At 37.7% G+C, this 14,885-nt stretch overlaps 1 protein-coding gene across 2 annotated transcripts in view; it reads right to left on the bottom strand.

The window, feature by feature from the left end:
• The window catches only part of grin2aa (glutamate receptor, ionotropic, N-methyl D-aspartate 2A, a), a 170,806-nt gene that overhangs the window by 153,971 nt on the left and 1,950 nt on the right, over window positions 1-14,885 (bottom strand). Inside the window, exons 1-2 of one of the 2 annotated variants that reach the window (XM_048202872.1) lie at window positions 13,258-13,572; window positions 12,522-12,929 (exon numbers count right to left, since the gene is read on the bottom strand). In XM_048202872.1, coding sequence (XP_048058829.1) covers window positions 12,522-12,926 — 405 coding nt within the window. In that variant the 5' untranslated portion in view covers window positions 12,927-12,929; window positions 13,258-13,572. Of the gene's footprint in view, window positions 1-12,521; window positions 12,930-13,257; window positions 13,573-14,885 lie in introns of those variants that run through there. The other variant, XM_048202867.1, reaches the window with a different exon arrangement.

Raw genomic sequence — 14,885 nt, 5'->3', positions numbered from 1 at the left:
GAACTCAGCTGGCATAGGAGATTTTACAGCTCTGCCCTTGGGCCCGCTTTCTACGCACCAAACTCCAGTAAAGACTTCAGCTCTTTGGGGCAAAACACATGTTTCAAATTGACTTCTGAGGAGTTCAATATGCACCATCCTGGCAATAATCACAGACACTTCCGAAAGAAACTGTGTCACAGAGAGATCTTTGCAGCACATCTGCTATTTCCAATCTCAATTTAGACATAAAATGGAGCATATGAGTGCCTCTTTCACCCATAATGAAATAAATCTCCTCTGAAAATCTGATATTTTACAGTTAAGCTTTCCTTTATCATTCACCTCCTGTGAAGGTAATTGGTTTTGAACTAGTGTTTGTTAAGTCCTCTGGTGCACTTGGACTGCCTCCAGCCTGATGCTGAAAATATGCCACCTGGTTAAAGTAACCTTGGCTTTTAAAAGATCAACAACACCCACCATTTGATTTGGTTTATTGACTATTTCTGAACAGATTGAAGACTCATAAGACATCCAAGCAATCCTCTTATTATTCTTTACAATGACTTCTGAAGCTAAATAGAGGTCTACTTGACTACTCAAGCTTATTTTATTTTATTATTATTATTATCTAGTTTTCCCTAGGGTAACTTAAAGGTGCCATCGAATTGAAAATTGAATTTTCCTCGGCATAGTTGAATAACAAGAGTTCAGTACATGGAAATGACATACAGTGAGTCTCAAACTCAAACTCCATAATGTTCATGGATGAGATTATTATTGTCACTGTAGTATGAAGCAGAGCACAGCCTAGTACTGTACGAGCAGAAACAAGGCAGTTGGAGTGATTGCTAATGAGAGACGAGTGTGACACACGTCTCGAGAGCAGCAGAGCTTTTATTATGCTTCAGTCGCTGCTTCCGGTCAAGCGTATGTGGGGTAAAGCAGCGCTGTTTTATCAGATTAGATACATTTGTGTGCTGAAAGTTGTTATAGTGCTACTCTCTGCGTTAGCTCGAGGGATACTATGAGACACTTGTTGCACACTGCAGTAAGCTAGATCGATATTAGTCATGGTAAAACATATTTGCAGTAAATCAAGAAAACGAGATTTAAATAGTAAGACTTGCTGTGTTGAACTATATAACATGATTAGTTTTCTGTCGATGAATGTATCCATTCATCGGACACGGACACATCTCCAGTCCTGGTTAAAATTGCTTATTTATCTGGATTTACACATTCTTGGAAACATATGGGATAATATAAGTACATAAGTCAACAAAATATATAACACTGTTCTAGTGGTTTTTGGATATTTTAATCCAAAAATCTTACATATTGTGCCTTTAAGGTAGAACCTTTTATTTATGTATTTATTTATTTTTTATGGGTGGTCTGAATAAACCTTTCCATAACATGTGAACAGACATACATAGCCCAGCTTGTATGTACGCTCAATTTTTCATTCATTTGACCTACATTGAGGCAAGTCTCAAGTGTGAAGCTCATCTTTCCACCTCAGACGCTGAGTAATGTGGGAAGCCGTTATTTATCAGCCACATAATCACTCTTTTCAGCTATGGTGAATAAGCTGCTTCTTTCCCATTCATTGTTCAAAAAGCATACTATAGCACCTTACAATATTTCTTATGACTGTCAAACATTTTCACCTTTCCAATGAAATAAACTCTTTGGCATTTTCCCCCCAATGTTCTGTACATTTTCAAGGCCACTTTATAAACCAGAACGCCTCTACACTTTCCTTTATAACGGCGGCCGTCACGACTCGCGCATACTCCCGTGCTGAAAATCTATGGTTTTTGTCATGCACAAAAAGCAGTCAAGGTTTCAGGAACAAGACTTTCATTTAATCTAAACCTTAGTCTGATGTTTATCCCCCACATCCCTGACAACTATGAACAGCTATATACAGTGGGTACGGAAAGTATTCAGACGCCCTTAAATTTTTCACTCTTTGTTATATTGCAGCCATTTGCTAAAATCATTTAAGTTCATTTTTTGTCCTCATTAATGTACACACAGCACCCCATATTAACAGAAAAACACAGAATTGTTGACATTTCATTTTTGCAGATTTATTAAAAAAGAAAAACTGAAATATGACATGGTCCTAAGTATTCAGACCCTTTGCTCAGTATTCAGTAGAAGCACCCTTTTGATCTAATACAGCCATGAGTGTTTTTGGGAAAGATACAACAAGTTTTTCACACCTGGATTTGGGGATCCTCTGCCATTCCTCCTTGCAGATCCTCTCCAGTTCGGTAAGGTTGGATGGTATACGTTGGTGGACAGCCATTTTTAGGTCTCTCCAGAGATGCTCAATTGGGTTTAAGTCAGGGCTCTGGCTGGGCCATTCAAGAACAGTCACGGAGTTGTTGTGAAGCCACTCCTTCGTTATTTTAGCTGTGTGCTTAGGACCACCATGCTTCACTGTTGGGACTGTATTGGTCAGGTGATGAGCAGTGCCTGGTTTTCTCCACACATACCGCTTAGAATTAAGGCCAAAAAGTTCTATCTTGACCTCATCACAACAGAGAATCTTATTTCTCATCATCTTGGCAAACTCCACTGAGGAGAGGCTTCCGTCGGGCCACTCTGCCATAAAGCCCCGACTGGTGGAGGGCTGCAGTGATGGTTGACTTTCTACAACTTTCTCCCATCTCCCGACTGCATCTCTGGAGCTCAGCCACAGTGATCTTTGGGTTCTTCTTTACCTCTCTCACCAAGGCTCTTCTCCCCCGATAGTTCAGTTTGGCCGGACGGCCAGCTCTAGGAAGGGTTCTGGTCGTCCCAAACGTCTTCCATTTAAGGATATTGGAGGCCACTGTGCTCTTAGGAACCTTAAGTGCAACAGATTTTTTTTTGTAACCTTGGCCAGATCTGTGCCTTGCCACAATTCTGTCTCTGAGCTCTTCAGGCAGTTCCTTTGACCTCATGATTCTCATTTGCTCTGACATGCACTGTGAGCTGTAAGGTCTTATATAGACAGGTGTGTGGCTTTCCTAATCAAGTCCAATCAAACACAGCTGGACTCAAATGAAGGTGTAGAACCATCTCAAGGATGATCAGAAGAAATTGACAGCACCTGAGTTAAATATATGAGTGTCACAGCAAAGGGTCTGAATACTTTTAGGACCATGTGATATTTCAGTTTTTCTTTTTTAATAAATCTGGAAAAATGTCAACAATTCTGTGTTTTTCTGTCAATATGGGGTGCTGTGTGTACATTAATGAGGGAAAAAAATGAACTTAAATTACAAAGAGTGAAAAATGTAAGGGGGTCTGAATACTTTCCGTACCCACTGTACATTTACATCAGTAAATAGCACTATTCCAAGACCTCGACTGCTGCCTCCAGCATAACAAAAATGCATTTCCCTCCACCTCCTGAGATTAGCGACCTAACTGTGGAAGTCTCTGGAGCTCCGAAAGTCCGCTGCCTCATTTGTCAAAGCTGACCCTGAAAAACTCAGCTGTTTTGTCATTTATCTTTGCTACCATTGGACCTATTTTTAAAGGCATGTCCATGTATCGAGAACGAAGGAACATGGGAAGAAGTAGAACAAAAACTAGTTTACTCTCAAGGTGTGAGATGATTTTAGAAAGGATCATGGGTTCAGGAGAAGAAAAAAAACGAAGACACAGCGTGCGTCTTTGTCCCAAACTGACCGTGGTGCGAGTCTATTCAGTATGTTCTATGAATATTACATGGTGACATTACTAAAAGAAAGCAGCAAAATAAATAAATAAATAAATAACTGAAAGCATTTCAGGCCATTCAAAAATAAGAACAGCAGCCCTCTTGTTGAGCACAAAACAAGTCAATATCTTGCCATCGATTAAGATGTTAAGGCTCTGTTAATCAATTATCCAATCAAAATCCTCAAGCAGACACTTTTGTAATACATTTTGCAATAATGCTGTTTGGATAACCTCCATTAAATTCAGCCTCTAGAGCCTGGAGCAAATGCAGCTCGATGTGAAAAAGGTTTGCTCACAATGCTTAACAGCATCATGAATTAGATGATTTCTGTCCACAATTATTTTTTGCCATCTTATTTAGCTTGAAAAGTCACCTTGAATGGTTTGCAATTTAGTGAAGCCACCATAAGCTTATTCCAGAAAATTATGTACATTTGAGTGCTCTTTTGAAGCAGAGGATCTATTTCAGAGCAGGTTAACTGTCATTAACAGCCTGAACTCTGCAGAAAGAGAACAATGCCACTCAATGCCGTTCCTTCAACCCAGGGATTTGCCTTAAAGTCCCGCTGTATCCTTTAAAACTCATCTTTGATCACCAAAATTACATATTTAAACATTTTTTTCCTGTGAAAAAAATTCTTAATGCCTTAAAATAGCTTGAATATAACTCTACACCCTTGCCTCATTTAATATACACGGATCTATGAATATGATAATTAGCCCAGCCTCCACTCACTCACACAAGCTTAGACGAGATCCACTCCGTCAACTCACTGAGACTTACCGGAATAACCTTCTTTTGAGACTCCCTTGCACGGTCAGTTAATGTTATGCTTGATTTGTTACAAGGTAGTTTGTGACGTCAGAAACACCAGCGAGACTGTCTTTGGTTTACTGCAGTTTTAAAGAGAAAATACTCAGCAATGGTACTGACTTATGAATTTGCACATGGTTTGTCTAAAAGCATGTTAAAAAAAACCACACAGATATATGAACAACATTAAAAACTTGATTTTCACCACAGGGGGACTTTAAATTTTCCTCACGGCTATGCTTCACTTTTGAGAGCAATTAACAGTCTTGTAACTTCCGCTGGGCCATCATACATAAAAAAGTGTTCTAATGAATGCATGGAGCACAAAGCAAAATATATTTAATTCATGCCATCCACTTCCATTTTCTGTCTTTGAACACACTTCACTGCTTCTGACAAGGAATTGTACCAATACGGAGGAGTGTATTCTGATGTAATTGTGTTCGCTGCATGAGCACTGCAGTGCATCTCTCATCTCGCCTCGGCCGAGGACAAGCAAGTCTAGAGGAAAGCTTTATTCATTTTGCAGTCGCATGAAAGCAAAACAGCGTTCAGTGAAGATGCAGTTCTCCTCTGCCCAAAATACAGTATGAGCCGAGGTACTAAAAAGTTAGATGCAAAACGTATGTAATTCTCTAGCACTCTGTAATGGTGAAGTCCAAATCCATGTCGCACTCTGTTTGGAAGCGTTTCAGTCTCTGCTTCAAGACTTGGATAAGCTTTTCTACCATCTTCATAAACCAAAAATTACAATTCTGTCATCATTTACTCAACCTCATTCTGAACACAAAAGGTGACTTCTTTTTAATGTGAATGAGAACTGGGATTGTCAAGTACCAAAATTGCTAAAATTAAAAAAAAAAAAAATGCTACACAGCTGATGCACTATTTTCCAAGTCTTCTGAAGTCATACAATAGTTTTGTGCAAAAGACAATTTAATGAAATTTAAGATGTTATTCACTGAACATCCTGATATCTGATATCATTGTGAATGAATAATTCTTTACAGTCTGATCTTTTTGATGAATTGGTTGATCATCTGAATGATTCATTCACAAATCTGACTGATCTTTCATAGCAAATAACAGCTTAATGGTAGTGACAACTGTCAGTGAATCAGTGATTATACATATAGCTTCAGACAACTTATAAAAATAAAAACTTAACCATAAAAATATAAACACAAATAATATGCACCAATTTTAAAATACTTGTATAGAACATTTGTGTCTTTTTTTAACTTTTTTTTTTTTTTTTGGGAGTTTACTTTCATTGTAATTGCATGGAAACAAGCAATTTCTCTTTAACATTTCTCCTTCTGTGTTCCATCAAAGGAAGAAAGTCACATTCAGAATGGCATGGTAAGTAAATAATGACAAAATTTTCATTTCTGCATGAAATATTCCAAATCAAAAAAGACAATCATACTATGAAATGCATTTACTGTACAGTATAAACACAGTGTTTATACTGTATAGCACTGTAATACTGGTACAGTGAAAGAGTAAAGCAATCAAATTAACATTGCGTGCCCTTAACCGGGCCAAACAAGACCACTGCAGCAGCCAGAAAAACATCTGCCTCATGCCTCACCCTTCACAGCTGCACTGACCTGTCTTTAATTAATGAGCCAGGCTACATAACGCAATGAAATCATTGTCATTTTCAAGCTCGCCCTGTTTCAGCCTGCCTTACATAAGATTACAGTTTAGCTGTTAAGGTCCGCTGTTACCACCGCAAGTGGTTCATTGTGTGATTACACCCTCCAATGGATTTGTCCTTACATAAGAGAGCATATAGCTGTGGGGTCAATCTCACAGCTAGACCTTTGTTGTCTAATAAATGTCCGAGGCTTCATTTACCTCATAATTGATGGTAAATCATTTGCAGCATTTAACGAATGAAAAAACAGACAGCTTGCCTGTGACCCTAGGTTGCTTCGGTGCAAACTACCTCGTCTTCATAATATCCTTCATTAATAGTGACATCAGCAAGTCTGAACTGCAGCGTTTCCAGGGGTCAATGGCACATTTCCAGCAAAGAGTGCTGCTTGCAGCTGGCTTGGGAATCCAGGACTGCAGCAAACTTGTTTGCTCCTATTTGCATTATATCAATAAATAGACTTTCTTGAAACAAAAACCACAATAAGTGCTCTAGCATAATCAAACACATCTGCCAAAATAATTATTAGTTTTTAATAATAATTTAGTTTTTAAGCAGCTTTTAAACCATTCTAAATAACAACTGTTTACGGAAAAAAATGAAAATGTGGCATCCTTGTTTTTTCTGAATACAACTTGACAACTTATTTGCTCATCAGCCACTGTGGCTAGTGATTTTCCAAGGTTACTAGACACTCAGCATTTTCATTGGCCACAATTTTGACTTTGATACCATGGGTAAAACTGCCATACAGATATTTTTGATGTAATATCATAATTTGGCAGCAGGTATATTAGGCTGCTGTCACTTTAAGGCCTGACGCACAGATCCATTATACTGTTACACATGCGTTTTCTTTCTCAACTGTTTACGTTCACTTAAAGTGCATATTGCAGGTTAAACATTTTTTTCGAGATGAATATATAACCTTGTACAAAAATACCATATAAAAAGGTACTGCAGGGTTTAAAAATGTTTTGCAGGACATAAGGGCATGAATTTAGTAGATAAAGCTTTTTTTTCAGCGTCGCTAAAGGGAGTCGCTCTGTGTTGACTCAGTGGTCGTGAATCAGTGTGTTTTCGGTAGTTTTTGTATTCTATTTATCATAGTCATGGTAAATTATTGTGTTTGTGGAGGTTGCAGAAACTCCAGCCTGTCAGGACATCGAGTCCAGAGGTTTACTAACACGAAAAAGGAGGCTGCTATCTTCCGTGCCGGGGTGTGTTTTGTGCAGGTGAAGAGAAGGGACTTCACTTCTGCATCTGCTTCGATAAATGTGTTCATTATAGACCGGAGGATTATCATCCTGGCGATATGATGGAGTTCAACATTGTAATATTACTGTAAATGATTATATTAAATGAATAAACTTACACACGCGATGCTTCTTCACCGTTTTTACTTGAATCAATTTCAACACTGATTAATACAAATTATGTACACAAATGCATACAGTCTCACACATTTTGACATTATTTTGTGTGTATTTGACTGTTTAAGTGCAATAATCAGCAAAAACAAACATAGTACTGAGAGGCGTTTTTATGTGCGTGCACTTTAGGTGCGAGCACAAAATCTGTTTTGTGCACAATTAAGCACAATTCCACGCCAAAATTCAAGACCTGTAACAACAACAATATTTCCGCCTACATCACGCGTGACCTTTCCAACATGATTACGTCATGTGGATCGCAGAGCTAGTGCAAGACGAGCATTTGTGGTTAAAAAGTTTTTTTTTTTTTTAAGAATTTTTTTTTTTACTTTTCGCTGGATAAGACCCTTATTCCTTGGCTGGGATCATGTAGAGCCCTTTGAAGCTGCAATGAAACTGCAATTTGGACCTTCAACCCATTGGTAACTGCTGAAGTCCACTATATGGAGAAAAATCCTGGAATGTTTTCATCAAAAACCTTAATTACTTTTCAACCGAAGAAAGAAAGACATAAATATCTTGGATGACATGGGGGTGAGTAAATTATCAGGAAATAATTCTGAAGTGAACTAATCCTTTAATGTCAAGCCCGGCATACAACATAAAAAGACCGTAAATTGACTAGAATCACAAGCTCTGTATAGAAGTCAGTATTCTGTTGAGATACTGTAAGAATGAAGAGCTATAACTATAAGTGATCTCTTTAATTCAATTTTACTCAAATTAATACTTTTATTTAGCAAGTATGCATTAAATTGATCAAAAGTGAAAGTAAAGACATTTATAATGTTACAAAAAATTTATATTTCAAATAAATGCTGTTCATTTGAACTTTCTATTCATCAAAGAATTGTTGTTTTTTTTTACATTGATAATAATAAGAAATGTTTCTTTAATGTGTGGTTATTTATGTGACACAAAACTTCTAATATAATTAACTTTTGAAATTATTAGTAAACGAGACCCAATGTGAGACATCTTTTAAATCTCTTGTGACACTCTAGAGTGCGTCCTTAAGTGATCGGGCATAGCTAAATTCTCCATTCACTCTTCATATAATCTCACTGCAGTCTAGGAGAAACAATTGAGATTTTAAAGTGATCTCATTTGTGTTTTTCCTGTGGGAAAGTGCTTCCTTTCATCATTACTCTCCAGCACCGCTGCGCAAAGCCTTATTGCCTTGGAAATAGCAGTTATAGCTAATTAAATTATTTTTCTTGCTGTCCTGTCCACGGGAGTCAGGCATACAAGAAAGCGCAACTATAATCAAGAGAGTGTTGTAACACTTGTCCAGCAGACATGTGCTGTGACCTGATGAGTTCTGCACCCCGTGTGCAAGCCACCATCTCTGGGATGCTGCTGAAGAATGATAATGTTTAACCCCTCTGAGACAATGTGTTGGACAACGAACATCTGTGTGAGGTTCAGAGCACATAAGAGGTGTCACATCTACAACTGTGCCATTTCAGAAGGGAGCAGATACGAATGTCCCTCAAGGCTAGTCAAGCGGTAATATGGCTGCAAATAATATTTGATGATGCTCAGGGGATCTGGACATTAGCATTTGAGAAGATATTTGCAATATATTTGAAGGTATATGAGAACATTTATGAACACAATGAGGATACACAAAGGGATCTCTTTGGAGGGACTACCACTTTCGCTCCCACTAGCAGAAGTGGAAAAGCAATACGGCTGTTTAGAGAAAACGCTGTGACATCACATTGACCTCACTGAAGTTAATTAATAATTTCATTTAAAACCTCCACCCTGTGGTTGTTCCCTCATCTACAGCAACAGCCGGTTATTAGTTGTAAGATGGCAGTGAGTTAATTACATTTCATCATTCGCATGTTCATAAATGCTCTCTTATTAGAGAATAGTAAACATAAGTGCTCCGCTTGTTCACAGCATGTCTTTGTTAATGAATTTTCATATAAATAACATAAAGCGCTCAATGGATATGACTCACGGGACCCAATTCAGAACTCAAAAGTGTTATAAGGGATTGCAGCTTAATGTTACATTTAGGTTTGTTTAAAGGTTTCTGGGTTAACAATAAAGGGTGAAGGTTTGATGCCATAACTGGTCCATAAAAACCATTTTTCTCCATTGATTGTCATTTAAACACAGTCAAATACTCTGAAAGAATACAATTTTTGCAAACACCATAGATGTATATCAGTAATATTCATGTTTACACTACAGTTCAAAAGTTTGGGGTCAGTAAGATTTTTTTTTTTTTAAAGAAATTGATACTTTTATTCAACAAGGATCCATTAAAATGATCACAAATAAAAGTAAAGGAATACATTTATAATGTTACAAAAGATTTCTGTTTTAAATAAATGCTTTTTGCTATGCTAAATGTTTTTTTTAAATTGAAAAATGTATTACAATTTCCAGTAAAATATTAAGCAGCACAACTGTTTTCAGTATTGATATTAATAAGCAATGTTTTTTTGAGCACCAAATCAGCATATTATTTCTAAAGGATCATGTGGCACTGAATTGCTGCTAAAAATTCAGCTTTGCCATCACAAGAATAAATAACATTTTAAAACATATTAAAATAGAAATCAGTCATTTTAAATTGTAATAACATTTCACAGTGTTACTGGTTTTTTATTGTATTTTTGATCAAATAAATGCAGCCTTGGTGAGTATAGGAGACTTCTTTCAAAAACATTAAAAATCTTACTGACATTTGAACAGAAAATACAGGGCCAGAAAGAAACCAAGCATATGCAAACATTCACCACAAAACCAGAGGCCTCTGCTATTAAAAAGTTTACCAACTCTGTACTTTGTGTCAACTTGCAAATAGTAGGATGTCTAGAGAATTATACCCGTGAGTCGGGCAAGATAAACCTGTTTTCTCTAGGCAATGAGAAATGGGACGGAAGTAAAACTAACTACAATTATACATCAGGATGACTCCTACATCAGCTGAACTTCAAAGATAGGTCCTGGGCTAATTTTTCAGTTCATGCCTACACTATGATGTGCTCTCACTTGCATTACACACCTCTCAGGGGTGACAAGTCCCCCCTCCAAACTGAAGTCCTTAAATTAACAGCACTTGAAGGCTACTGATGGGTCGTATCTCATCCAAAAGAGAACATCATGATCAGCTGACTCAAGTCCATGAACACCTCTCTACATGTCTTGAATGAGGTCACGATAAGATTAATGGTGTTTGCTCTGCACAGAAAGACTCACCAACACATCTGTGTCAAATTCGACTACCTCTGAATGTGTCGAATTACCGGAAAGAAACTTTATAACAGGCTCAAAGATAGCAAAGGCTTTAGTTTGAGCCACAGTGTGCATATTCCGAATCTATTGGGGATATATTAGCAGTATATAAAAAGATAAGAACTTCAGGATTTATATATCCACAATAGCAAGACAGATCATTGCATTTCCCTGTCAGTGATGGAGGAGAGAAAGAACTAAATTGCCTAAATGGCTATCTCCATTGTATGTTGCCTCTCTTGGCACCTGCGTATATTAAATGACAATCATGTGTCTTAAATCAATTGATTCAGGCTGAAGATATATGGGAAAGCAACCTAAGAATGTCAATAAGACAGACAGTCGATCTTTGCCCGTAACTAGCCGTGAACGTGCCTGTGCATTGGCCGCATTCAGTGGGAAGAAGCACTTTAGATATAAAACAAAGGATCCCCTGACACATGCCAATGATCCCTCTGTTTATTTGGTTCAAATCCTGCTGCATGGGCACTAAATGAAGTAAGACCTGCCCGGCGGCCCAACATTAATTACCACATGTATGCTTTCTTGTCTCCTGAAGAATGAAAAAAAAAGCCATGAGCTACCATTAATTTCGCCTCGTCTCTCCTAACCAATAACGATTCTCAGAATCTAATCAAATGACTCTCCTTTTGACAGATGCAACATTTAGGCCATTTAAAACACGCACACACAGCTGTAGCATATAGTCATTTCATAACTCTAGCATGACGCATATGTACAGTATGTAAACCACGCAAAGTTCACATTTACATGTCACTTGTAGTATATACGCACATCCTTGTGACATACAGTTTAAAATGTATGCATGTGATGTATTATTCAACATAAGAAGACACAAAGGTCCCAGTGAGTTAAAACAGCCACGACATTTATCTCCTTAAGGATCAACACGGACTGCTTTAGAATGACTTAATGTACCGCTGAAGAAAGTCTCCCGAGAATAAGCTTTCAAAACGTTGCTTCATTTGATACAGCGACATCCCGAGATGAAAAGAGAGTAAACACATTTAAATGCAGCAGCGAGTGCTCATGAGAAACAGGATTATTATATAAACTCAACGCAGGTCTGCAATGGGATTTTCTGCAAATGTGGAAATTCGGATGTGCAGTTAGCGGTCGGTCGGTAATGAAAATGGAACAAAGTCAGCAGAGTGGCAAATTATCACTTCTCTAGGTTTACCATCTTAAATTGTACCAGAAACTGATCTCAAATCCCATTTTTCTCCCTTTTTGCTCTTCAAATCAAGTGAGTGTTGCATGATGACAGCTGTGATTGAAATTATGATGGTTCAGTATAAAGAGATATTTGTCATCGGATTCAGTAAAGTGATTACTCTAGTGGAATGCGGATGGAACATATGTTGTGAAATAACTCCATATTGTAATTTGTCAGAGAAACCGTTAAGGCACGACTGCATGTTGCACTAATGATGTTATTTTACATCACTGTCATTACCAAACCACATTAAGAGTGCACATTTTTACTAATTTCGTGATCTCAATAATATTTCGAGCTCATCTTCCGCTCTGGATATTGAGTAAACAACTTTTGTAAAGTAGAGCACTTTAGTATTCAATAATGTACCCTGCTTCAGGTGAGCTGATGCTTGACATACTACAGACTGACCTTATCCGCCATGATCATGGATGAGCCCCCGTGGATCCCCAGGATGGGTATCAAAGTCTGAGAGGAAATAAAATCCAAAATCTGGGCGATGGCTTCCTGGTCAGTGCCGTCCCCAAACACCACCCCATGGATTTTAGTCCCAGACATGAGATCGCACACATGGGTAATGATGCTTTTGGGGTCTGTTTCATTCACCAGCAGGGTCACCACGTTGACGTCAATGGGATCATCTTTGCTCCACAGAGCCCGTATATCTCGATCGGAGATGTAGCGTGTTTGACCGAGGATCACGGCAATGTTCAGTATGGGCACTTTCTCTGCCGCATGTGAGACGCTGATGAGGGTAAGGAGAGCTGGAAGAGTCAGAAGAACCAACCTGGAAAACCCCATAGTGCTCGACTTCATTCCCTGCAGAACAAACACACACACACACACACACACAACAGAGGCTGTTTTTGATATAATGCATTCAGAGATTTACAAACTACACCATGCTCGGAGTTTCTTCTTAAAGAATGAAACTCCAAAAGCTATCTAAATCGCATGCAACATTGCTTAAAACTTATTGTAGTTCAGAACTGCATTACCAACAATACCTATTTGAGAACTATACACATAATACACACAATTGCATCCAGTTGAGTTACACAACAACGGCGAGGAGCGCAGGATGTTATAATCTCATTTTGGAATTTAGGCAATGAATAACTAGCAATGAGCGAATGATGAATATTACATGTGACACTGGATCTGAGCAGCAAGCAGGGCAGAAGAGAGTGGAGCTGACATCATCACATGAAGAGTCTTGGACTGACTGAGCGGAGGAAGCTCACAGGCCCTCCGCTACTGTGGCCAGCACGTATACGCAAACAGATGCATAGTAAAGCAAGGCATAAAACTGCAGAGAAACAACATATGGCGCAGGGGCTGTTGAAGCTTGCGATTCTCGTGAGGAACAATGCATCATATTACCATTATTAAAGACAAATGAATGAGCAAGCAAGATTTATCAGTTTCAGCTGATGAGAATTAAGTAGAGCAAACAAACATCAATGGTTGATTTGTTTGATGCAGCTGAGCAGAGATTGGTGAAAATATCATGCTTTGTGTGACTTGATCTAGGCTTGTCTCAAAAGACTAAGAATCAAAAAGCATTTTTTGCACATATGCATTTAGACCAGATGCTTATATTTAGTCATTTAATAATTATTAAATGTATACAGATGTGTAAATATAGCAGAATATCCTTGTTTAAGTTGTCTTTAATCTCTGTTTTAAATCAATACATGACATTTTGTCCAACACAGTTACTGTCATCATGTTTATATATATATATATATATATATATATATATATATATATATATATATATATGTACACACACATATATTTATATATATAAACATATATATAAGCAAAAATGTGCCATGTTCATGCTCAAATCATCAGAAGAATATAATTATGAACAATGTGACAAACATTAATGAATGTGGCTGTAAACCAGGTCTTTTGACAATTACATGTAACATTTAAGTGATCTTTCATTTTAATGTAATTAATTAGAGAGCGTAGGAGAGAGAGAAAGCATAATTTATGAAGATTTTGCTGTTCGCGTGAATAAAAACTGACCTGATTTGTTATTTTAGGCAAATGCGATATCAGTGTTCTTACAACGTGACAGAGATCTTAACATGGGGAATATATCTAGATGAATATTTCTTTTGATACCTCATTAATTTCCTCAAAACGATCATTATGCAAGTGCGCCCCCTATTGACGCGTCTCGTTTTGCGTTCTCAGCTGGAGCCTCAGTACGCTACAAGGACAGCATAATATTCAATGGGAAAGTATAGTATACGCGTCAGAACTTTACAACAGAAGCAACGAAGAAGGCTGATAATAGCCATTATTTGACAAAAAACGAAGACGAGATGACCTATCTCTATGCTCAATTACAAATAAAAACAGCGTTGTTTTAAAAGAAAAATAGGCTAGCTGTTATTCGAAGTTTAATCAAGAACTCGACCAAAATCCGCATTCATCTGTTACATATCAAAGGAAGCACAGACAAGTCCTCTATCACGCAAAACCTTTTCAAATGACACATTTATCTTTTCTGTTCTTTTTCTTTTTCTCGTTCAGTAGTAAACGAGTTCCCTCGTTTTGTCCAGCAAAAGCGAAGCGCACTCCTGAGGGAAAATCCTCAGATTTGGTGCTCACATGATCATGACACGAGTTTTCATACAGGTAAAACAAGAGCGTGTTGTTGAACATAACTCAATAAAATCCAACTTGCTGTTACAATCAAACATTATAAATTAACTAACCCACGTTTCTTCATTTTATGCCATTTTTTTTTTTTTT

Source organism: Megalobrama amblycephala, linkage group LG1 (assembly GCF_018812025.1).
Source record: "Megalobrama amblycephala isolate DHTTF-2021 linkage group LG1, ASM1881202v1, whole genome shotgun sequence".
Taxonomy (NCBI): domain Eukaryota; kingdom Metazoa; phylum Chordata; class Actinopteri; order Cypriniformes; family Xenocyprididae; genus Megalobrama; species Megalobrama amblycephala.
This window is presented reverse-complemented; position numbering and strand designations above follow the sequence as displayed.